This window comes from Neltuma alba, unplaced genomic scaffold (assembly GCF_004799145.2).
Source record: "Neltuma alba isolate B1F8T4 unplaced genomic scaffold, ASM479914v2 tig00006741_pilon, whole genome shotgun sequence".
NCBI classification, from domain to species: Eukaryota; Viridiplantae; Streptophyta; class Magnoliopsida; order Fabales; family Fabaceae; genus Neltuma; species Neltuma alba.
In genome coordinates this window covers 298,208-321,903 of record NW_021634568.1, presented here as the reverse complement: position 1 = coordinate 321,903, position 23,696 = coordinate 298,208, and the positions used below count along the sequence as shown (strand labels likewise).

The window sequence follows — 23,696 nt, the reverse complement described above, 5'->3', positions numbered from 1 at the left end:
TTTTTAAATGAACTTAGCCTTTTTACTCCCTCCCCCCCCCCCCGGGGAAATTTCTAGTTAATCGCACTTTATCTCTATATTTTCAAATTAATGACCCCTTTTTAGGCACCTTTTTTTTGGGGTTAGAACGGTCCAAAACAAAAAGGTGATAGAAACAATAGAACATTCTAATAGAGATCAGGATTGGTCCTCTCAATTAAACTTCAATTGAAGGATATTAGCTATTGGATTGTGGTCTAATGGTGCTCCGGAGAGCTACAAATTTATTTTTTTAAAAATAAATAAAAATATTTATCTCAATATCATTATATCAGGATCTGATGGTTAATATCCCTCTATTAATAAAATCAACTGAGTGTACTTTCGGAGATTCCAAATTTTGAAGTTCATATCTCTGATAATTAACTTATTTTCCTTTTTATTTTTTAATAGGAAAGGCAATACAGAATCTTGAAAGATAAAAACCCTTTCAATTTTGAGATTTTTGAACATCCGCCTTTTTGCCACTAAATATTTCTGTTGATGCATTAATAAATCTGTCGCATCATATTAAAATAAAGATAATTGATTAATTAAAAAATTTAACTGATTTTTAAACATGGTGTTAAATGTTCATCTCACGGTTGTGAACTAAAAAAAACTTTTTTGGGGGGGGGGGGGGACTGTGCCTACTTGTGCGTTTTTCTACACTTAGGAAGGCGTGAATTAGTGACTATGGCTGGAAAATACCCTTAGAAAAATGGAGATTTTAGTAACCCCCAATCTCTCCAATAAAAAGCAAATTTTATTTCAGAGGAACCTCCTAGCTGAAGTTCTAAATGAGCCACACTCATCGGTTTGTTGTGTTTTTGTGATGATCAACGAATAATGAGTGGTCAATATTTCTTATCGAATGTTTTTATTGCTCCATTCATGGAATGTGATAACCCACCAAATGCCTTTGGACGTCATGGGAGAAAGTAACTTCAATACTTCCCACCGGGAGTGGATTTTACAAGCCATAGGCGTCACGGAGATTTTCTTCTCTTTTCCAACAAAACAGCAAGGTAAACAATCAAGGGAAGTGTATTTCCTTGAAATTTCTTCAATGGTTTTCTAATTGTTAGCATTACATTCCTTCACAAACCATCAAGCTTTCAGGCATTACCAGTAATCTTTACCGGAGCACGAACCATTCACAAAATAGTGGAATCTACTGCTATCTCTAACAATTACAATTCTCCCGATAACTTTAGACATGAACTTAATGACAGAACGACAATCAGCACAGATTAGATTCTTCTTCACAATAATTGGCTTCCCGATTGGCATGCTAATTGGTGAAAAAGCCACAGCAATTCTCTCATTGTGATGATGAAGATGCTTCTCTTTCAATGCCTTGTCCATCTCAACCAGAACTAATTCTGCCTGAGGAACATGTCCTGCATTCTTTATTTGATCAAATAAGACTGCCAAGCTTTTCATAACTTTCTTTTGTGGATGGGACTAGTCTTCAGCTTCAAGTATATGGGTTCTGTTTTGGATATCAACCCAGCTATAACCTGGCAATTTCTTTATGTTTCCGTCTCTCATCATCTTCCTCAAACTAACATCTTCGCATTGTCCTTCCTTAGCAAAAATATTTGACCGCAGAACATGAGTTCCACTATTTTCAGGTTCAAGCTTCATCAATTTTTCTGCCGCAATTTTGCCCCTTTCCTAAAGCATTTGGCTCAAATGGCATATTATTTATAAAATCTTCAGCTTCTTTGAGCTTTCCCGCTCGACCAAGTAGATCAATAACACAACTGTAATGCTCCTCTGGGCATCACCCCATAAATCTTGTCCGTGGAACAAAAGAAGTTTAGTCCTTCTTCTACAATTCCTGTATCACTGCATCTTATTAAAAGACTGACAAATGTCATTGCGTTTGGTTTAATCCCTTTGTCGATCATCCGCTGGAAAGTTTCAATGGCATTTCTTCCTAAACCATGCGGTGCAGAGGCTCCCAACAATGAGTTCCATGCTACATTATTTGGTTTCGCGATCTACTCAAACACTTGGGTTGAGTGATCAAAAAACGCACGTTTTCGATACATATCAACAAGATTTGAAGCAACACAAGGGTCTCTATCAAAGTTAAATTTGACACCTTGGCCATGAAGCTGGGTTCCATGTTCTAGTGCTGCTTGGTTAGCACAGACGATTACTAAGCTAGAGAAAGTAAATTCATTAGGTTCAACTCCTTGCCTCCGTAAGTCAACAAAAGTACTTAGAGCATCTTGGATTTTGGGCCCATCTCAACGTATCCATCAATTGGAGCAGTATATGACACTATATTCCTACAATGTTTGGAAGATTTTTGAAGCACTTTCCATGTCTCGAGACTTCGAATACAAGTCTATGACAGCATTTACTAGAATAGTATCCAATTCAAATCCCCTTCACAATAGTTGCGTGGAGGGACTTCCCAAGATCAGAAGACTTTAGTGATCTACAATAAAGTGCTACAAAGTGCATGCTGATCAGTCAAAATATCATCACTGATCATCTTCTTATAAGCTATCAAAGCTTCCTCACAATCTCCATTCTTCACATAGCCATCAATCAAAGAAGTCCACAATACCTGGTCCTTGCAAGGCATCTCATTAAAAACCTTACAAGCATCATACATTATTCCATGCTTCGAGTACATGTCTGCCAAATTACTCTCCACAAATAGTTCGTTGCTACAACCACACTTCATCGCGAGACTATGCATTCGTGTCCCAAGCTCAATCGATTCAAGAGAGACACAAGCTCGAAGAACACTCGAAAAAGAAAATTGCGTTAGTGCTTCTCCAGTATTCCTCATTCGACAAAAAGTATTCAGAGCCTCCTGAAACCTCCAATCTTGAGAAAACCCACTGATCACTGCTGTCCAAGAAACCACGTTTCCTTTTGGCCTTTTGTCGAACAGTTTGATAGCGCACTCTAAGTTCCCCATTTCTTGAGTACATGTCCATTAAGTGATTGGTGAGGAATGTGCATAGTGGATGGGCACCTCGTATGAGCTGAGCATGCGGCTGCTTTCCTTTGTTTGTTTAACTCTCTAGTTTGTGCATAGCTTTGAATAAGGTGAGCCCCCTCTGTCATGTCCTTCAGCTTGTTACTTCCCCCCCATAAAAGCGTCCCCATATGACTGTTCATGAATTCGTTTCAGCTGGACCATCGAGCCTGTAATAAGGTGAATTTGAGTTTTTATATCAGTTTACCAAATAGTTTTTCAAATAAAAGAATATCATTTTGTCAAAGAGTTTTTCAATTAAAAACTACTGTAAATCAGCCATTCCATTTCATAGTGAAATTTCAAAAACACATCATGCAAAACATCTACGGATATAATTGCAATAGACATCCAATTCCGGTGGATGTAGATGGGATCCATCTGAAGATAGATAAGATTAGTGAGGGTATTGCCTTCTGCTTTTGTCAACCATGTCAAGTTCACATGGATACCTATCCCACATATCAATTCTTTCACCTCGTTTTATCTGCATCACTTGGAAATGTAGCGTTGAATCGTTACTTAATGGCCTTGTTGTGATCGCTTTCTTCAACTTTTTATGTGAAGCCAAAGGAATTATCATATTTTACATGACTGCATCATTTTATTTGAGTTCGTGTTTTCTGTTTCATATCATCATATAATATTTCTATCTCGTGCTGTTATACTTCTTAAACTTAAGGCATTTTGAGTACAAAATCCCTCAGATAATACTACCTCCGTCCCAAACTAATCTGAATAGATTAAAGAGATAAGTTAAGTTAGTTATTTGTAATAAATAGGTATTGTCTTTCTTAAAATATCCTTACTAATTAAATATATTAGTTAGAACTACCATTATTAAAAGGATTACATTAGGAGAAAATACGCAAGTATAAGAAATAAAGTGGATTAGGGTCTTATATTTAGAACTATAATAAAAGTCAAATGAGTTCTTATATTAAAGATCGAATGCAATATTATTATACTATTACATGCAATACTTAGCATGAGATTTGATTTTTTTTAATTAATTTGGATAGATTAAAAAATAATTAAATTATTTTTTTCAACCAGAACAATATTTTCATGCACAATGTGGCTGAGATATCCGAGGAGGGACCTCAGGAAAGATGGTGGGGCCAAATTTCAGGGAAACCACCCACTTGGCCATACAATCAGCCGCAGTATTTCTCTGCCCCAAGGGGAATGACCGGACTCGAGAGGGGAGCCCCCGGTTTGCTAGTTCCCTCCAAAAAACTCATTTCTGTAATGTTTCTATGTATTATTTGTCCTGCAAGAGGGTGTAATAGTGGTTTCCTGATCTTGGAGGATGCAATCTCCAAATGAAAAGACATGTCCAGTCCCATACCAGCTAAATCACAAAAATAGTTTGCAAAAAAAAATTCAACACATAAAATAATAATGTTTTTTTATGGTGACCATTAAAATTTAAATATCTTTTTCAGGGAACTCCAGAAAAAAGTCAGTTTACATTCAGGGGACAATGATAAACCACTGGTTACGATTGCCTACGCAAATCAAATTCATTAACCTCATTGGTCGAGAGCCGAAAATGAGATATAACTTCCCGGATCAACATGAACCTCTCATCCCTCCAAAAATCTGCCCAGAATTATGAGGAATCCCTGGCTCTCCACACCTATTCATTTTCTTATGACCTCATTAACACTACACACACACACACCCACACAATTTACATTAAAAATAAATGACCCCAGCAAAATTGCAATGCTAGATGCTTTTTTTTTTCCCCCTCTTTTAGTACGTGCATCTTACTACTGGATTCTTTGACATCTCATGGTAACAGGACACTTAATTTTTTCGTAAAGGTCATATAAATTTTTTTTTATAGTATGAACAGAAATAATAACAAGGTTTGGTGGCTGTTCCTAACAAACCCGTTTTTCTTTTTGGGATTTCCATCCCTTGGCACTTTCAGTACTAACGAGGTTGGAACGAAGCCAGCCACACGTTGAAACCCCCGCTCCAACAGGACACGTAATTTTCTCATTTACCACACAAAAACGAACTTTGCGGGTGATGTGCATAATAAAATTTCCATTCATTCTTTGGCGTCTGTTGCCTACCCTGAAGCTGAAGGGTACAAAATCAGCCACTCATCGAAGTTCCAAACATCAACACCCTCTGTACATTCTACTTCCTTCTCTCCTCTGCTCGGAATGGAAGCAAAATCCTCTCTACCTCCGACTAACTCTTATACCCAGATAACCCATCAACCATTGAAATTGAAGAAACCCCACGACGATAATACTGAGCAAATAGGCTCCTTTACGAGCAGCTGCAGCTTCGATGACAGTGATAAAGGTGATACACAAAACCCATCAGCTTCAAAAACTTGTCTCTTCAGTGAAGAGGAAATTGCAATTCAGAAGCCTGAGTCGGCTGCTGTAAATGCGAGAGAGGAAATTGTTGGGGCAGAGGATAATGGACGAGAGAGGCTGAAGCGTCACAAAGTTGAAGTGGCTGGAAGGGTTTGGATTCCTGAGATGTGGGGTCAGGAAGAGCTTTTGAAAGATTGGATAAATTGCTCTGCTTTTGATGCTCCCTTTGTTCCCAGCAGGATTATGACGGCACGAGCGGCTTTGGTCCGAGAAGGAAGAAGGGCACTGCTCGTGGATTGACCATGTAAAACAGGTCTTTGATTTTTCATTCGTCAAGCACATTTAGCAGCCTGTTCCTGTGGAGGATGGTTTATAAATCCTCACCTTGTTTATAAAACCACTGTGTTACATTTTGTACTTGCATCAAGAACATGATTTGATGAATAAGTCCTTGATTGGCTAGCCACCAACTCACTCACTACTGTGACCATGCTTATGGTACGAAACAAAACTTGAGCAAGTGATTTTTCTACAAAACTGCAGTCATACTTTCCTAAAGAACGCCTGATAGTAATAGAAGAATATGATTATGAGTCCAAAGTTTCATTAGTAATAGAACGTTTGTCGCTTAGTTATACCTTTTCTCCAGCCGGTGCTTTGATTTTCTTTCTTGTGTGAAACATGACGTCTTTCTTCAAGCTATGACACTGTTAAGTAAGCATTCTTATCTAACACTAACAGTGGCACTGGAATCCACTAACCCAACATTCGTGGAAAGACAAGTCTACTTCCATTGAACTAAGTTGACGTCTCTGTCCTGGGCCGCCTTCTTCAGAACCAATTCATACCCACCTCAGCAAAGGGAGGCGGGAGCTGCGCCGATATATGGTGTCGAGGAACACAAATTCGATTATTTAAGAAGTTTTTTCGGCCCCTTGGTTATAATTCTCATTTACAACTGCACAATGATATACATACCCTAGGAGGGAGTATATAAATTTGGCCTCAAGAGTTTGACGGAAGCGAATGCCAATACACACACGCACACACGCGCGCGCGCACACATCTTCAAGAGAGAGTAAGAAACAGAAAAGGATCTGAACCGGCACTGTGATTTTTAAAATGAAAAATTATAATTCCCATATGGGAACTTCGTTGTTCTCCAATCTCCACAATCCACACGAAGATGTTGTGCAGTTAATTATCAGCTGCTTGAGGGTCTATGGTATTATTTCTTGATGAGAGAGAGAAAAAAACTCCATCCAGTTCGTATTATAAATTTTAAATAATTAATTCACAGATAACAAATAATTAGATAAAATTAGTTTAAAATGGTAAACAAGTTAGAAATATACTTTTATTTCAAAATGTGATCTTATAATAAATAAAAAATATGTAAAAAATGTGATGAAAGAGATTATGACAAAGGGAAAAAAATAATTGTGGGCTAAATTAAGAAAAATGCAATAAATGATATCATTTTCTAAATTTAAAATTTATGAACAGTACTGGAAGGAGTAAATGATATAGAAGGAAGGCGTTATTCAAAAACAAATAAGAAGTATTTGCAAAATTACAATATTCACCTTCTCTTCTGTGGCCCCAGAGTAAGAGCACATTCCCAAAAAGATATGGGTTAAAGTGAACCTGCATCATTTGCGGACGACTAGTTGACTGCTACAATTGTCCGGTTCAAGTGAACCGGTATGGCTTGCCTTCGGTCCGGGAGCGTTAGGAGGCCTAACCTAACATTGGGGCGGAGCGGAGGAGCGAGAGAGAGCTGCAACCCTAGGGAGACCAGAGACACAATCAGCGATTAACCGGAGAAATACAGCGAAGCTAATTGATCATCCATGGATTCAGCAGCTCGAAGGAGTAGAGGAGGTCTTCTTGAAGGCCTTTACAAAGTCATTATGCGCCGCAACTCCGTTTATGTTTCCTTCATCCTTGCCGGTGCCTTCCTTGGGGAACGGGTCTGTCCTCAGTTTTAATTTAAAGCTCTTGTTCGTCTAATCTAATCGGAGTCTCGTTAGTTGTGTCTCAGCTTTCTTTGTTTTGCATTTTCTAGGAATTTTCTTAGGATTAGGCGCATTTTTTGTAGTGGCGAGATTAGAATTCTTTTCCCTTCCTGGAAACCGATTAATGCTTCAGCTGCCAGTACCCTTCATACGAATGATCTGGTTCCTGTTTGTTTGAGGCAAAACTTCGAAGAATGCGGGTTAGGAAAGGATAGGTTATCTTATTGTCATGTTTCAATCACAGTTGATTATGGACAAAGTTTCGAACATGGCACCAATGTGTTTCTATAGGAAGTACGCGTGAGTAATACTCCAACTCTCACAATCTGCGAGTAAGCGGAGGTTGGTGAGATTTGGCATGGATGATATGAATATCAGCAGCATAATGTTTTAAAATCCATTGCTCTGTTCCAAAGAGGGCTTAATTCCTTTCACGATATTTGTAATTTGTTACTTTGTTGCGTACATTTGTTTTCTTGCGATCAGAATAATTATGAGATTTGTTATTGGTTGCAGGCTGTGGATTATGGTGTTCACAAGCTATGGGAGTACAATAATGTTGGGGTAACAAATCTGCTTCACTCTAAATATAAGATGTTATATTTTTTTTTTACTTTGAGTATCGATTTTATGGTGCCTGCCTTTTGTGAAAGATTCATTTATTTATTTTTGAAATGTCTAACTTAATGTATTTAATTGAGATGATGTCTTTATTGGATCTATTCTTGTTCTTTATGTGTTAGGGCTAGAAATGCAATATTTTCATGCATATCTGCCAATTTGGTGTTATGACTTGACTTCTGTCTCCCCTGAAACTTCTTGACTACTGCTTTGTTGAGTCGTCTGAATAGTGTAGCAGATTGGAGCCACGATACTGCCTCTTTTGAACTCGCCTACATGTCTAGATCATAATTCTAGCCAACAACTTAATGATGTTTGCACGTAGCCATTCTCGCTGGATTTTGGAATGGGCTCCAAAGTCTCATAGTTTATGAATACTTCTTAATGCAAATACGTTTTTTTTGGGTTTGAACCTGATGCAATTTTGACACATTGTGATTGTGCCTAGATCACGATTTAGACTGTTTCATTAGAGTCTTTCTAATATCTTCCATTATTTCCTGTCATTTAACATGCTCTGGTGGCCCTCCTTTCCAAAAGAAAAACCACAGAAGAGAAATGGTCTTGATGTGAAGAGCTCGATCTCACGATCTTACGGGAGTTTGTGACTCTTCGTCTATGAATCACCTCAAGTTTTGTATGTGTGGTTAAAAAAAATTTGTTTACACATAATCCAACACTAGGAGGATAGCTGAACCCCTTTTGAGGTCAAGCTCTCCATAGCCCTACCGAAGGGGGAAAATGATGACTTGTTCTCTGACATGCACAAACTTTTAGACAGCTATCTTTCTGCCCCTTAATTCCTCATTTGTCTTGAGTGTTTAGAAAGTTCCATGGGAGCAAGTTGTGAATCGTCAATTGGCCTCTCTGTCTCATGAATATTGGTCGATTTTCATGTTTTTTCAAGTCTAAAATCTAAACGCACGGCCATTTTCCTCCTGTCCATATTTACTCTAACCAAATATAGCCTAAATAAGAGAATAATTTGAGATGGGGACAAAGAAGGATCTGATCTTGGTCAGTAATCACTATTCGACGAGACTTCCAATGTTTGATAGGGAAGAAGGAGGACATTGGAATGGTTAGGATGAGGAAATTTGTTACGAACTGCACTTATTACATGGTTTTCTCATATGAATAGAGCATTTTAAATTTCCATTGTCCATCATATCTGTGCTAGCAGGACAAATAGTTGTTCCCCATTACCGCACATAAAATTTAAGATTTCTATTTCTAATACTTGTGATGTTGCGCTGTTGATTTTTTTGATGGTGACAAATGTTAATCCCATTTTATCCTTCTGCAGAAACGATATGAAGACATTCCAGTGTTGGGGCAAAGGCAATCAGAAGAGTAAATCGTTGGACCAATTCACTGGCCGTCTTTGAAGTTTCATACTTTTTGGAAATTTGGACCTGATGGACTAGATACGGATTTCCATTTTTGTAATAAGTGTCTGATGATTGCTTCTTTTGTCAATCTTGATTCACAAGCATAATTGCATTGATTGTTGGGAGTATAAGGAGCAAGCTTATTTGCTCGAACAATTTATTCCGAAACGTCGGAGTACGTAGTTTATCGGAACTTTTGTCCTAATACTGGCACTCTGTTTTTGGTACTTGCAAGATCCGAATGGCATTAATGGAAGAAGCACTGAAAAATGGAAGTATCTCATATGCCGAGTTACTTTTTGGTGCCTGACAAATTTTCCTTATTCAAACTGGGGATTGTGGAAGTGGTAGGCTTTGTCTTATTGTTTACTTCTATAAATTTCATTCGTAAAACTTGGGAGATGAGACTGACATGTCCTGCGGACGATTGCTTTTTTTTTTTATGGGGGGGGGGGTGGTATTTAAACTGATCTAAGTAATACCGGGTGCATCGTTGCACTTGGCAGACGGATGATTGAGGTTTGTAATCGAGGTTAGGGACCACAATAGAGAGAGCAATGAGAAGGAGAATATAGAATTATGCATTTTTGTGCCAAATATTCATTAAGAATGAACGGATTAGGCATTGAGCTGATCACGTTCCCTTGGCCTGTGTTGGAACCGATCCGTTCAGCTTTCATTGCTACGCACATATGCGGTCGTGTCTTTTTTGAAAAACAAGTATCACATCCATTTGTCCGCCGCTTGCCTGTGCTTCAATAACAAGTTCAGCCTCAACGTCATCTGCTGGTTTAGATCCTCACACATTCCACCCTGCTACATACCTCGGCCTCCCTTCACAAACCGTTGGAAGTAAAAAGACAACCATAATTATCGAAAATAGAATCAAATATACATGTGAAAAATTACAAATATTGTCACTCGGGACAGGGATGACGCTACGGCTAAGTTAAATCAGTTCCAGACTTCAGCAGCAAGAGCCTTATCCAAAAAGTGATTAATGCTCGTAAAAGGCAAGTGTGAGCAATGTTAACTAAAGCCAAACATATAATCAATTCGAGCTTTCCACAGGCTTAGCTCAACTTCAGTTCCTCTAAAATTCAAGGGTAATGTAAAGAGAGGAATCAAGCAACGGCATGCACAATTTCATGATCAACCATCTTCTATTTATTGAATTTCATTTGGCACTTGAGGATCGTCTCTCATTCTCTCTCATACCATGATCAAGCCCTTTTTGTCTAGTTTACAATGTGCAGCTTAAGGTGCCCAAGTTTTATCCAATGCAATCAGGATGCAACATTGATAAGATGTATATTTGAAAGTGATTATATCTGACTGTCACTGGGGAAAAAGGTAACATAATAGATAAATACAAAACAGAGAATTAAGTTTCTTACGACAATTCTTATGTCCAGCATGAGAGTTTCTCAGTCATCTTTGCATCAAGTTTACATAAGTCATAATTGAGGACCAATTAAATGCTACATTGCCTATAATTTTACTTCCAGGGTTTAGAACATTATCAATTAGGGAACCCATTCATCAATTTATTATACGTAGCAAGATCAGATATAAATCCCCTATCCAACATTTCATTTAACACTGATTCTCCCTCCTTTTGACTGCCCTCTCGTGCATACCCAGAAACCAAAATTCTATAGGTCATGCCATCTGGTTTCAAACCTTTTCTTGAAGCCAGCAATCTCAACTTATCTGCATATGCTGTTCTACGCATATTACAAGTATCCTCAAGAACAGAATTAAAAGTCACAATATCGAGAACCATATTTTCCTTGAGCATCTTTTCTGACAATCTAAATGCTTCTTCAGTCTTCCCCAAGCTCCTTAAGCCGTCAATTAATGTAATGCAAGCAATCAAGCTAGGGGCATTTCCTTGGTTCCATAGCTCATAAATAAGCTCCAATGCCACAGCAACATTACCTTTTCCACATAGAGTCTCCACCAAAACAAAATAATCGTATCCATTGGGCAAAAGTCTCTTGCTGGACAAGTCTGCTAATATCTCACATGCCCGCAAAACCTGGCCTTCCTTACAAAGTCCATCAACTAAAATCTCACATGTCACGCTTGAGAGCTGACACCCCAGCTCAATCATCTCGTAAGCCATCTCAATCCCTTCTTCAATCTTCCGCTCCCTAAAGAGCCCCTTAATCAAAGTATTAAAAGTGACCACATTGGGATTGCATCCCTTTTCCCTCATCTCCTTAAACAAATCCAAAGCCAATCCAAACTGTGAATTTCGACAATAACTACTGATCAAAATATTAAAGGTAAACACATCAGGCTTCACTCTATCTCTTATCATTCTATCATAAAATTCCAACGCTTTATCATGCCTTCCGCATTTTACAAACCCATGAATCAAGCAGTTACAAATCACAACATTAGGTTTCCCATCAATCAATCTCCGCATGCACTCAAAAGCGAAAACAGCATCGTCCAGTTTTCGGGCTTTACAAAAAGCGTTAATCGAAAACTGGAATATGGATTCAGTTCTAGAGCAAGAGAATATACCGTCGGAGCAGGGGCAAGGATTGGAAACCATGAATTGGAGAAGAGCTCGGAGTTCGACCAGGCGGTTCGTAACTGCGAGAGTACGAGCCATCCATTCGAAAGTAGAGTGATTGTGGCGATAAGAGTCGATAGTGGCAGCCCAGTTGAAGATATGAAAGTCATAGATGGTGAAACTAGGATGGTGATGGAGCTTGGATTTGAGGAAGTGGAGAAGGCTGTCCGGCGTGAAAGGAGGAGTGAGATGGATCTTGACGAAGCGAAGGAGGTGATGATAGTGGGAGTTGGGAGAGAGAGTAAGAGTAGGAAGTGGGGAGAGAGAAGTATCAGGTGGGGCCGGAAGCGGAGGGTTGGGGATCGGAGAAAGGGGCGGTGACGACGACGGGGGCGGTGGTTTAGCGATGGGTTTTAGAAACCTCTTCAAGCCCATTCGCCGATCACGTTTACCGTTAACGCCAGCATCAGATTTTTGTTCACCCTCGTTTTATTGTTCCTCCGGGGGAGATCCGATTAAAAAAATGTTCGATAAAAACAAAACCGTAATTTTAAAAATATGTTTACAAAAAAAAATTTTTTAAAAGAAAAATGTTTACCCTCTTTTTATTTTCTACTTTTCCCTTTATTCTCTTCCTCGTGCTGATCTCGCGCGCCACTCAAAATGTATCGACAGGAGGGAGTCAGCACTGACCATTCCATCCGCTGCCGCAAAGGCCAAAGCACGTTTTGCTTCTTGAAACAAAATCCGGGCCGTTCCATCTTGTCATTTAATCTGACCCCTTGATTGCAAAGTTCCTCTCGGTTTCTCTTTCTCTTCTCCCAGCAGCACGTTCGATTCTCTTTCTTCTTTGACCAGGTTGAATTTCATAGTGCTTTCACTTCCGTCAGTTAATAAACATGAAAAGGCCACTTCACTGACTGCCCAAAAGAAGATTCACGTTGCCAGAAAAACTCTCACTCTCCACCATCGGGGCTCTGGTCTAAGTAGTAAGCGGTTTGATACTGCTTAAATAAGGTCTTGAGTTCGAGCCTTAACGTATACAGAAATCTCTGTTAGAAGACTCACCCACTACAATCAGGTGCGTCATGCGAGTCAGATTCAGATGTAGTCGGAGCAAAGTTCTGGTAAACTGTGTAGGCAACCCAAAAAAAAAAAAAAGAACTCTCACCCTCCCTAATCCAGCCAGCTCTAGCCAACCTTGCAAGGATATACCTGCTCCAAATTCTACCCATCCTAAACATTGGAAATAAACGATTTAAAGATGAGAAAATACACCAAAAGTCCAGAAGCAAAGTTCAATACAAAGCATAACAACCTACAAAATATCTTACCCAAGCAAATAAAAATGAATCCGAATGGATGATGTTTTGGAATTATTATGATTCAATTTTTCAATGCCTATGATCAACACAGCGATCTCTTTTGAACTGACTCAGCAATACCCGACAGTGCTTAGCCCATTCTAGTTCTTAACCTGAGCAACTTCACAGTCTAGAAAGCCGCCGTGGCAACCAGTACTTTTATTAGATGATACATTCAAGACCAATCTAATCAACACAGTGGTTGGTGAAAGAGTTATAATCAGTGGTACTCAAATATGCAAACATCGAAGTGCACCTGATGTTTTGTTCAATTGCTTGATACAAGTTGGGAGTCTATTTAGGGCTTATATGTTCTGCTTAACAAACATCCCATCAATAGGTACTACTTCCGTCCTATTTATAAGATTTCATTTATACACTATAAATGAGATTTTATAATTAGAATAAGAGGTGATATAATTTTTTCAAATCATGCGGTGAACTGCATAAACTAATTGGCCTACTGGATATCGTAAAGATTAAATGATCCCAGAAATATTATATGCCGGTTACTATACGTACATGTGATGGACATGTAAATTTTAATATTGTTTTAAAAGAAGTGCTGAAGCAGCTGAGCAAATGTTTATGTTCATTTCTAACTGCGGAATGGCATGAAAGATCATATATATATTTCTTATATGAAAGATCCTGCAGAAACACTGCTGAAAAGTAGATATGGATATCAAAATTAAAACTTGTTTGGACTTACAGAGGAAAATTATGATGTTACATGTGCTGGCTGTATCACTATGATTCCAATAAAGTGACTAGGATAATCAATTTTCGGAGAAAGGGGCATATATTGCTTGGCATGCACGCCAAAATCCTCACTGGAGTAATTACATGTAAATTTACTCTATCTAAAATTTAGGTCTTGTTTGGTTGGAGGGAATCATTATATTTCCGCGTACATGGTAATTAAAGATTGTTTTGTGAACTGTATCAGGATTTTGATGACTATCATCGTGCATCATCGACTTTCTCTGCTTTTTTCTTTCGGTCCTAATTATAAGACCCAGTTGACTTATTTGAGGAGATTAAAGAAGGAAGTTAAATTAGTTATTTGTAATAAATAAGTGTTGTTATTATTAAAATATCTTTGCTAATTAAGTGTATTAGCTAAAACTATTATTATTAGAAGGACTATTTTGAAAAAAAATGTATAAATATGAAAAACAAAATGGATTGGGGTCTTATAATTAGAACCAAACAAAAAGTCAAACGGGGTATTATATTAAGGAGCAGAGGTAGTATTATTTTGTATCTCTTGTACCTTCCTCTTTCCTTGCCCTGCGGTTTCACTCCTCAGAACTTCTGGTCGTAGAGATCAATTACCATAGTAAAACCGAGTGCTGTGGAAATTGGAGATTTACTTCATATAGCACTGGTAAGTGGTAACATCCAAGAATGATCTCGTAGGAGCTGCAAGTCGCTGAAAGTCTCGATTTCCACATGAATAGAATTAGCAGTCTCTTGGCGTTGAATTTAGAATCGATGGTCGTTGACTTGTCTCATCGATCAATTTTTCTCTATCCATACTGGTAATAATGGGAAAATGCACTACTGCCATCAGTGAGAATAATAGCAAGGCCATTATAAATTTAAGTAAGGAATGGCAAACATAATCATGGTTTCTCCATTAATTTCTCTTGATTATGGGTTAAGTGGCTTTTGCATTTGTAAAATTATAATAGATGTATAATAGTTGCACATCTTATGTTGTCTGTCTTTCTGATCCTGTTTCTTTTTTAATGCTAAGACTGACAAGGTTGGAGAAGATGAAGGAATCTATTGTTGGTATATTTCGCTGCATGCAGCGTTAGCTGACCCCTGCTTCGCACAAGGCGTTTATGGATTTTAAAGCAACATAACTTGTTGTACTTCCATTTTTATTGATCGTTTTGTTAACTTGCGGATATATTTGATTTGTTTCGAAGAGAATTAGACGTTAAATTATAATACCAAATCAATGAGATGCAAAAGTCTCAAAATCTTTTCCTTCTGTGTGTGTATATATATTTATCTGTAACCCTGTTCGAAGCATTTTAAACAGAGGAGATCAAGAGGCGGGAGAAAGAAACTGGAACAGAACATGAAAATATATGTTACAGGGCTAAACTAGTTCAGGTATGCTTTCAAGCGCTGGCTTCCACCCTTCGAAACCATCATCTTTCTTGTGACACTTGTCTTCATTCTCCGTCGCTTGCTCGCCGGGAAGTAGAGATAACATGTCGACCGTGTTGACTGAAATTCCTCCCTTATTAAGCAGAGCCTGCAGCTCTTGCTTGCTAATGACCACCTTAATTCTTACCACACTGCTACTGTCTTGAGAACCTTGTACCTCAGGCTCCGCAAACCTTACCTTCTTCTTACCGGCTTTTGGGGGCGGCGGTACGAGGTAGTATAAGTGGCCGGCGAGCAACTTGGTGTTGGGCTGAAGTTGGCGGAGGACTGGGACGGAATCTGATATCGCATGGCCGGAAAATTCCTTCAAAACTTGATGCGCTAGAATGGGTGACTTGTATTCAAGAATTTCGCCATCGGCCTTCATGACCCGGACGACGTTGTCTTGCAGAGCCAAGCAATTCCCCATGGATGATTTTATTTTAAGATCTCTGCATTTCGCTTTCCTGATGAGAAAAAAGTGAGCCGAGAATTATGCTGTATTTATAAGGAGTGGTTATGAAATATACCCTCCTAGTGCCCAGGATATTACAGAGCTACCCTTCGGTCTTTTAATGTAGCCGGGAGCCCGGGACAGTTGGCTGGGTTCATTGTTCATGCTCCTGTAGTCACGAAAGGAGTGTTACATTAGAAACGGTCCTGTGGTCATTGATCATGGATAAATTTTACAGGATAAATAAAAGGGTAAAGTAGAATATAGCAGTGTGATGTTCTTTTCTAATTAAATCTAGTTTCCTATATTATTTCTAGTGCACATATTATACTTTTTTTGTATTTTTAGTATCATAATTTTGTTTATGGTGCATCTCTGATGAAATTTTTTTTGTACTTCCGACATTTAAATCATAAATAAGATTAAAATGCTGGATATACCTGAAAATAATATCAAGTAGTGTTGGATGCACAAAAAATGATATTAAGATATATACTAAATGTATTATAAATAAAATTAGGACGTGAATACTAGAATAAGCTGATTAGGCTAGATAGGGGAGGAATTTAGTGAGATGGACATGGGGTCAAGAAAGCGGGAGTGGTACGGTTGACCACATTGGTGCAATCGCAGTAACAATTCTCCTCTGTTGAGTTGACTCAAATCGGAGAACAGGTTCACACCGACTGCATGTGGATGCATTTGCGCGTCTTCTACGCACTCACATCATGAGAGAATGTGGATCACAATTTGAAAGTAGCAACTTGCAAATTTTCCTTCTCCACTTTCCCCTCTTTTTTTGTGCCCCGTGAATCATCTCTTGAGACTTTTTCTCCTGTTAATCTCGTTGGATGTGCAGATAACAAAAGCAAAACGACAGCAATAAAACAAGCGCAAGCAACGTATCTGCTTTTGTCACAACTTCAACACGTGAGTTCTGCCTTTTCTCTGTCATAGGACCATCCATTGCTAACGCTGTATGTGTGTGTGTACACATCCCCGAAGGGTAGGATGGTAATACCAAAGCCAAAAGTGTTGGTATGTTTGATCTTTTAACGTTTTCCAATCATGGCGCCAAACCAAGGGAGATTTATCATTCTGGTTAATGGAGTCTTATCATTCTCTGTTTACAGATTAAAATGAAAAAGTGAATGCTAGACTAAGATTTAGCTGGCTTAAAGGAGTCTAATTTTTGAAACAAAGATGTTCAAGTAAAGCTTCTTTCTTTTTGTGCTGGAAAATAAAGTCTCTTTAAATTCGTCTGCTTTTTGTGCCTCATTCGTGCGGTGCAGATAGATTCTGATATGGAACTTTCAGCTAATAAAAATAAAAGGGTGTCCCTCTTGTCCTGCTTTTCTGAGAAAGTAAAGACAACTCGGGGCGTCATCCCATCATTTTTAATATGATATCAAGATCAAGATCATGGGTACGTGATTATTGATAGTTTTTGGATGTGTTTTTGCAGGAGATTCCATAGTTCCAGCCAGTTTGCAGCTAAATGAGACAGAGTGGCATTCAAAAAGCTAAAGACGATGACGACGACGACGACAACCAATATGTTGATGGGGTGCTTTCTCAAAACAAGAGATTAGTGGCGTGTGATGTGGTCAACACGCGTGCTTCTCATCATGAAACTTCTCGCAGGTTGCTCTCACATTTCTGCTTAGTGGAGTTAGGAAGTCGAACATTACCTCATTTCAAAAGGGGCAAAACTTGGGAAATTAACTTCATATAGAATCCTTTTGTCAAGATTATATGAAAATCAATATTAAATTATCCATTTTAAGTGAAAACTTTGTGAAACGAATTAACCAACAAAATCCTTGACCCAAAAAAAAAAGAAGGTTGAAGATAAAAGAAAATAGGTGAACCATATGTGGGGTTGAAAATAATGGAATTCTATTACAATTAATATCAATAAGTATCCAAATTACTTTGATTTACTAAAATGGGACAAATGAAAAATCAATTAAATATATAATGCCTTAAAAGCAAATATGGAAACTCATGATGTAATAATGGAAGTCCCATTGTGTTTGAGGCCCATTATGAAATGGTAATATATAACTCGAAGTGTGGAAAGGGTTGTTGAGGATGTAGATTCCCCCTCAAAAATTTGCTTAGCCAATAGTACATTACCGGCCTTACTGTTACCTCACACTCGCGCAACTTGGCTCCCAATTGTTGCATTACTTAAATATGCTATTTATCTACTCTTAAAAGTGGAACTTCATTATCACGACATGCCCAATTTGCGAAGCAGGCTTTGCTTTATCAAATACAATAGCCACTTAAACCAGTGAAAGTGTCTTTGACTGAAAGCAACCTCAGATATTTCTGCTTCTGATGAAAATATCATCAATATCGTCGTGGTCTGAGCAAAATAGGCCCACTTCCATATAACCACCGTTTGCCATTTGTTTAAAAAGCGTTATCGTTCAACAGATACATATAAGATCCTATCATTTTAGGTTTGTTTGGGGATAAAGAGCGCAGTGTATCTAATATCCAATATCTAGCAAAAGGATATTTGATTGTTGGTGACGATTCAACAAAGCAATAACCAATAGGATCGATGCAGGTCGACGGAGATGGTGCAAATAGTTATGTCAGCCTGACGAAGGCAAATCCTTGTTCACCATAAGACGATGAATGGCACACTTTCTTTCCTCTGTTTAGAATGATGACTATTTCGAATGAACCATTTCCAAGAATGTGATGATGTCGTAGCAGGATACAGAGTCAGATACCATTACAATTTACAACAACTATTTATTGCACATCTTGTCATTATAGCTTTGACATGAACTCCGGAACACGACGGTGTGTATCAGTAAGCAAATTAATTAAGATAAGCAATACAAATATGGACATACTCCTCTTTTTTGTTTTTTTTTTTGTTTTGGGGGCCGGGGGGGGGGGGAAGGAGGAATATGAGGTGTATCCTCTGGTGGATAAACTATCTAAATCTTTACGAATACCAAATACTGTTATAAACAGGAATTATAGCAAACTTATACGAGGGTAGGATATAGCGGAAAACTACATTGGACGCCCCGAACAGTAAACAGATTAAAGAAATAGGAGTTAGGCAGTGAAGCAAGTAGTAGAAGAGGATTTGTTTGTGGTCTGCATCATGGCTGGCTCCTTGCTTCTTCTTTTTTTTTTTTTTTCCCTTTTTGTGGTGTGTCTAACTCAAAGAAGGAAGATTGTGTGTGTTTTTGGATACGCACGCTATTATTAGACTGCAAGAAGGCAACAACTCAAAAGGAAGTTAATGAGAATGACCCAAAAAAAAAGTTACAACTTTCTCCCAGTTCACATCTTCCAAGTCAGAAAGACACTCTTTGCTTTGACACATACAAGAAACCAAACCATTTTGTCCTGCCTTTCCCCGCTCTCCTTTATGTTGCTTTCAGGTCCTCACATTTTCCTCTTCATGCTTGGCCGGCACCACAACAGTTGTTTTCAATCTTTTTGTACTCTTGCTGTTTTTCTCCTCTTCTACATTTCAACAAGATTTACATGTTCTTTTCTTTTTCTTTTTGTTTAGAATAAAGTATCGTCAAATAAAGAAACATTTAAAAAAACAAAAGAATGAATCTTGCATATTCTCTTAGTGCTGCTTTGTCAGCCACCATTTTGGGGGGAAATTTTGAGAGACACCTCATTATTTATTCAACCAAAGGTCCAAACTCCTCAAATGAATGAATGATTCATGCTGTATTGTTGATGTTAGCAGTTTAGCTGTGGGGTCTTCAATAAATGGATTATTCGAAGTGGAGGATTCAGCAGGTTACGCATTTAATTCAAAAAGTCTGGCTGAGAGTGATCACACTTGATTCAGTATCATTAGCATTTGACTAGAAAGTTTAAGTGAACTTAGAACTCATCACAGCCACACCGCATGAATATAATAAGCACCAAATTCCTACATAGGAAAAGGTCCTTTGCATATAACGAGAGCTGTAACGGTGTAAACAGTGGCCCAATATTTAATCCAAGAATATACCTGACGTGGTCTCCGATTCAAATCCTGACTTCCGAAAAAACATAATTTTGGCATCTATTATCAAAATCAATTCATGATGATCTTTTTCTATAAAATAAATACATACTTCCGATACGGCGACATCGTTTTGAAACACGGAAAAAAGTAATTTTTCTAGATTGAAAAATATTAATTACTACAACTACATAATAACATAACTCAAATACTGAATAGTGGTAATAAATTTAAAATCTTAAAACCAGTCATATTTTTTATTGAAAGAACTCAGAGAACCAGCTTTGAACAATGGGCCTAATTTTTCACCTTTTGAAGAGACTTGATAAGCCCGACCCAGTCCAAACCCGAACCGAGACTGAGTGTGACGTTTCAGTTTCGTTCACTGACCATTGTGTTTGCCAGTAAACCAACCGGTTACGACCTGTTGAGGCATAGAATCCTGAGTAATCCTAGATAACTGGACAGGCGCTGCGGCTAGTCTAGAGTTGTGTTGTATTGCTCTGTTGTTTCTACGAGCATGACAGAAACCGGGATTCTTTCCATGTGCTCTGTGCTTTGGTTTCAGGCTTTTCACTTTCATGCACAGCTACCTTCTGCTGATGACCTTCTCGTGGATTGAATCATATCAACATCCATGCGTTGAAAATAACTGCTCAACGGTGCTTCAAGCTCACATCACCGTCCTTATGTTTGGCCTCAAGTTCCCTCTTGAAGCTTCGCTGTATGAAAGTCAAATTTGAATTGCGCTGAGATTGGTTGAACATTAGAAATGAGAGGCGGTTTTGTGATTTTGTCGTAACGTAGGATGGAGCAACAGCCCTAAAGCCACAAGACAAGCAAACTTTTTTTTTTTTTAATTCCACATGCGCTTTTGATTTATTAGACCTTTCAAATATTTAACGTTTCTCTATAAACCTTTGCATTTACGTATTTTGGCCCATCCAAATATTTTATTCTAGAACTGCTTTGAGCTGATCACCCTGAGCAGCAACGACGTTCATCTTAAAAATGAAAGGAAATATGCAAAAATAAATAGCAATGTTGGTAGTGGGGGGAGTGGATGTGTCTAGCATGTTTTGGGACGCTAACTAATTTTAAAGGGTGTTTGGCAACCCTCAAAATCACTTTTGAAAATCACTTTTTTCAAAACGAGACGAATTCCTCCACGTATTTATTTCGTAAACTGTAAAAGTACTTTTGAAACCATAGTTTGGTTTTCATCCAAACACTCCCTTAGTCGTACAAGGAATAGGAATGATGTCTCTTTGTAGCCCATAAGCGTGCTTGACAAAATAATTTGGCACCCATGAATCCATTTTACAATACGACTTTCCATTCCACTGCTCAGAAATTCAAACCCCACGACTTGTTGCTGAGACTCCAGCGTCGTCTTTGCTGTGAATGGAAAACCCCCGGATCATGAAGGAACCTTTGACGTCTGTGTCATGCCCACCTTCTATAATTCATTTTTAACAAAAATCAAAAACAGGGGGGGAAATATTCTCCTTCTCTGGGAGTTATTCGATGAGCAATAAAACCGCAATTAAGCATTGGAGATTGAGTCCTTGCGTGAAATATCACTAGACCTCTGATTCAAGTTGTCTCAAGTTTGTAATAAGAATACGAACTACTTGGAGTTATGCTGTTTTTTCCCCTGCATTAATTTACATAACTTTATATTTTTATATTATTAGTAACATCCAACAGATAATAATGAAAGCTTTAAGAGAATTGTGTGAAGGCATAACTTCTTTTTTTTTTTAATGCATAGCTTATATCATTACAAGGTATTTTATAACTCTATCCTCGACCGTCGCTACTAGAAAAAGGAAACAAATAGAGGCAAGCACAGTATGAAGGGTGGTCCTTATCAATGAAACTGCCCACAGAAAATTTACAACTGCCCACTTCAAAAACACTCGTTTGTATTTACAAAACTTCATCGCAGAAACAGAGGGAGTAAAATAAGGAGCGCTGTTTGGTGTGGCCAGAGGAGGGAAAAAAAAAATGCAAATTGTAAGACAGTAGAAAGCTTAAAAATTCACCTTGTAGCGGGAAATGGAAAACAGTTTATACCGTTATTCAATGTGCCACGTCACTGCAATGACTGTTTAAAATGAGTTGGGCCCGCAAAATGAGTCGTGGCCCGCGCAATGCACCAACTTCTTGCGCCAGCTGGCCCACCCGTAGCGGTCGCCGGAGTAGTTACCGTGGCCAGTCATATGTGGCGTGGATTTCAGAACCACCCAATCCCCAAGACTCAGACCGCCTCCCTGACGCGAACCGCATCATCCCGCCCAAACCGGGGGGTTCACTCTCCGATGCACTCTTTCTTGGGATCCCCTCCGCCAACGATGCCTCTTGACCGCTTGCCGTCTTATCGCGCGACTCTGTGTTCTTGCTCTCGCTTCGCGGAGACAAATCCACCTGTTTAAGATCGGACTTCTGGACCGGATTGTCTTTGCGATTGGAGCGGAAGATAGCCCGGAAACGTTCCAAGAATCCATATTTTCGCTTCCCGCTCCAGGCCGGTTTTTCCTGCGCTGCGGCTGTTTCAGAGGAAGGCCTTTGGCGATTCCTAAACCTGCGGTTCCGATCCCTCTTGGATTTCACTCTTCCCATACAGGACACCTTGGGCGACGACGGTTCGATCACCGCTGATTCCGATTTTCCAACCGATGCACTCCGTTTCGGAAACAATCTTACGTTGCCCGGCTTGTGGCTTCGGCGGTTCTTGGCGTCCACGTATAAAGACGTTTTCTGAGGCTTAGGCAATCCAATGATGGAAGCCTTGGACGCAAAACTGGAAGAGAAGCGCTGAGAATTGGAGTTGGGATTGGGGTTCAAGTTGGTGGAATTGGAGTTGCCCTTGGTGGATTCCTTCCGCTCATAGACAGCGTTCCGGTCCCACCAGTCGTACTCCTCATCTCTGGACAGCCAGATTGCTTCGGGCGGCGAATCAGGGTTGCGCTGAGGCTGATCAGCTTCGCAGGAGGGGTCATCGTGGTCGGCGAGTGTCTCACAGGCGATCTTGCGGTCGCAGCTGGATCCACCAGCGCATGCTGAAACGAGTGTTTCTAAATCCACCTGTGGCATCGTAGTTTGGGAACACCAGGATGGAAAGCGGGGAATCCGGAAAGAAGCAGAGAAGGAAAAATATCCGAGAGCGGTATGCGTAAGTAAGTAGTAAGAGGGGGAGTTGATTGCGAAGGGGAAGACTTGGGAATGCGTGAGTGAGAGGAGGGGAGAGAGATATATCGTAATTTGGAGGGAGGAATTTCAACTGGTTTGACTTGTGCTTTCCCGGTGGTTTTGTTTCTTCTGATTTCCCATCCATCCTCTCCCACGCTCTGATTCGGATTCTAGAATGTATAAAAGTAACTCGCTCCGTTTTTTATTATAAGAGACAAATAACCGAAGTACGTTGATCAAAAAAACAGTTAAAATTAGTTAAGAACAATTAATGTGTAAAAAGTATAATTTTTTTCCAAAAATGCCTTCATTAATAAGGAGAGAGAGTATGAGAGAGAACAATTAAATTATTAAAAGAAAGAGAAGTGGGAGGGAGAGAGAGTGTGAGTTGGAGATAATAAATATGGGTAAAATAGTAAATGAACACAAAAAAGTAGAGATAACTTGTAAGTGTCTCTTATATATAAGAACATACCATAAGCATCAAATGTCTCTTATAATAAAGAACGGACGGAGTAATTCTTAAACAAATAGTGTGCCACCATTATTAATCAGAATAGTTCTCTTGTTTCTTGAGGGACACA

At 38.9% G+C, this 23,696-nt stretch overlaps 6 protein-coding genes across 6 annotated transcripts; 2 read left to right on the top strand and 4 right to left on the bottom strand.

Annotated features, from left to right (window-relative positions):
* Nucleotides 1–1,143: 1,143 nt before the first annotated feature.
* LOC114751072 (pentatricopeptide repeat-containing protein DWY1, chloroplastic-like) lies at nucleotides 1,144–1,464 on the bottom strand. Its single transcript, XM_028939735.1, has one exon. It carries the CDS (start codon nucleotides 1,462–1,464, stop codon nucleotides 1,144–1,146), a length of 321 nt encoding a protein of 106 aa, XP_028795568.1.
* Nucleotides 1,465–5,105: 3,641 nt separating this feature from the next.
* LOC114751064 (uncharacterized) lies at nucleotides 5,106–5,840 on the top strand. The gene has a single exon (XM_028939730.1). The coding sequence runs from the start codon at nucleotides 5,209–5,211 to the stop codon at nucleotides 5,668–5,670; it is 462 nt and encodes a 153-aa protein (XP_028795563.1). The 5' UTR covers nucleotides 5,106–5,208; the 3' UTR covers nucleotides 5,671–5,840.
* Nucleotides 5,841–7,066: 1,226 nt separating this feature from the next.
* Nucleotides 7,067–9,695, top strand: LOC114751036 (cytochrome b-c1 complex subunit 9-like). Its single transcript, XM_028939698.1, has 3 exons — nucleotides 7,067–7,343; nucleotides 7,905–7,952; nucleotides 9,316–9,695. The coding sequence occupies exons 1-3, from the start codon at nucleotides 7,224–7,226 to the stop codon at nucleotides 9,364–9,366; spliced, it is 219 nt and encodes a 72-aa protein (XP_028795531.1). The 5' UTR covers nucleotides 7,067–7,223; the 3' UTR covers nucleotides 9,367–9,695.
* Nucleotides 9,696–10,743: 1,048 nt separating this feature from the next.
* Nucleotides 10,744–12,437, bottom strand: LOC114751032 (pentatricopeptide repeat-containing protein At2g36240-like). The gene has a single exon (XM_028939695.1). It carries the CDS (start codon nucleotides 12,360–12,362, stop codon nucleotides 10,923–10,925), a length of 1,440 nt encoding a protein of 479 aa, XP_028795528.1. The 5' UTR covers nucleotides 12,363–12,437; the 3' UTR covers nucleotides 10,744–10,922.
* Nucleotides 12,438–15,264: 2,827 nt separating this feature from the next.
* On the bottom strand, nucleotides 15,265–15,937 carry LOC114751035 (uncharacterized). Its single transcript, XM_028939697.1, has one exon. It carries the CDS (start codon nucleotides 15,885–15,887, stop codon nucleotides 15,408–15,410), a length of 480 nt encoding a protein of 159 aa, XP_028795530.1. The 5' UTR covers nucleotides 15,888–15,937; the 3' UTR covers nucleotides 15,265–15,407.
* A 5,824-nt stretch (nucleotides 15,938–21,761) lies between these two features.
* Nucleotides 21,762–23,282, bottom strand: LOC114751034 (uncharacterized). Its single transcript, XM_028939696.1, has one exon. The coding sequence runs from the start codon at nucleotides 23,014–23,016 to the stop codon at nucleotides 22,126–22,128; it is 891 nt and encodes a 296-aa protein (XP_028795529.1). The 5' UTR covers nucleotides 23,017–23,282; the 3' UTR covers nucleotides 21,762–22,125.
* Nucleotides 23,283–23,696: the final 414 nt, after the last annotated feature.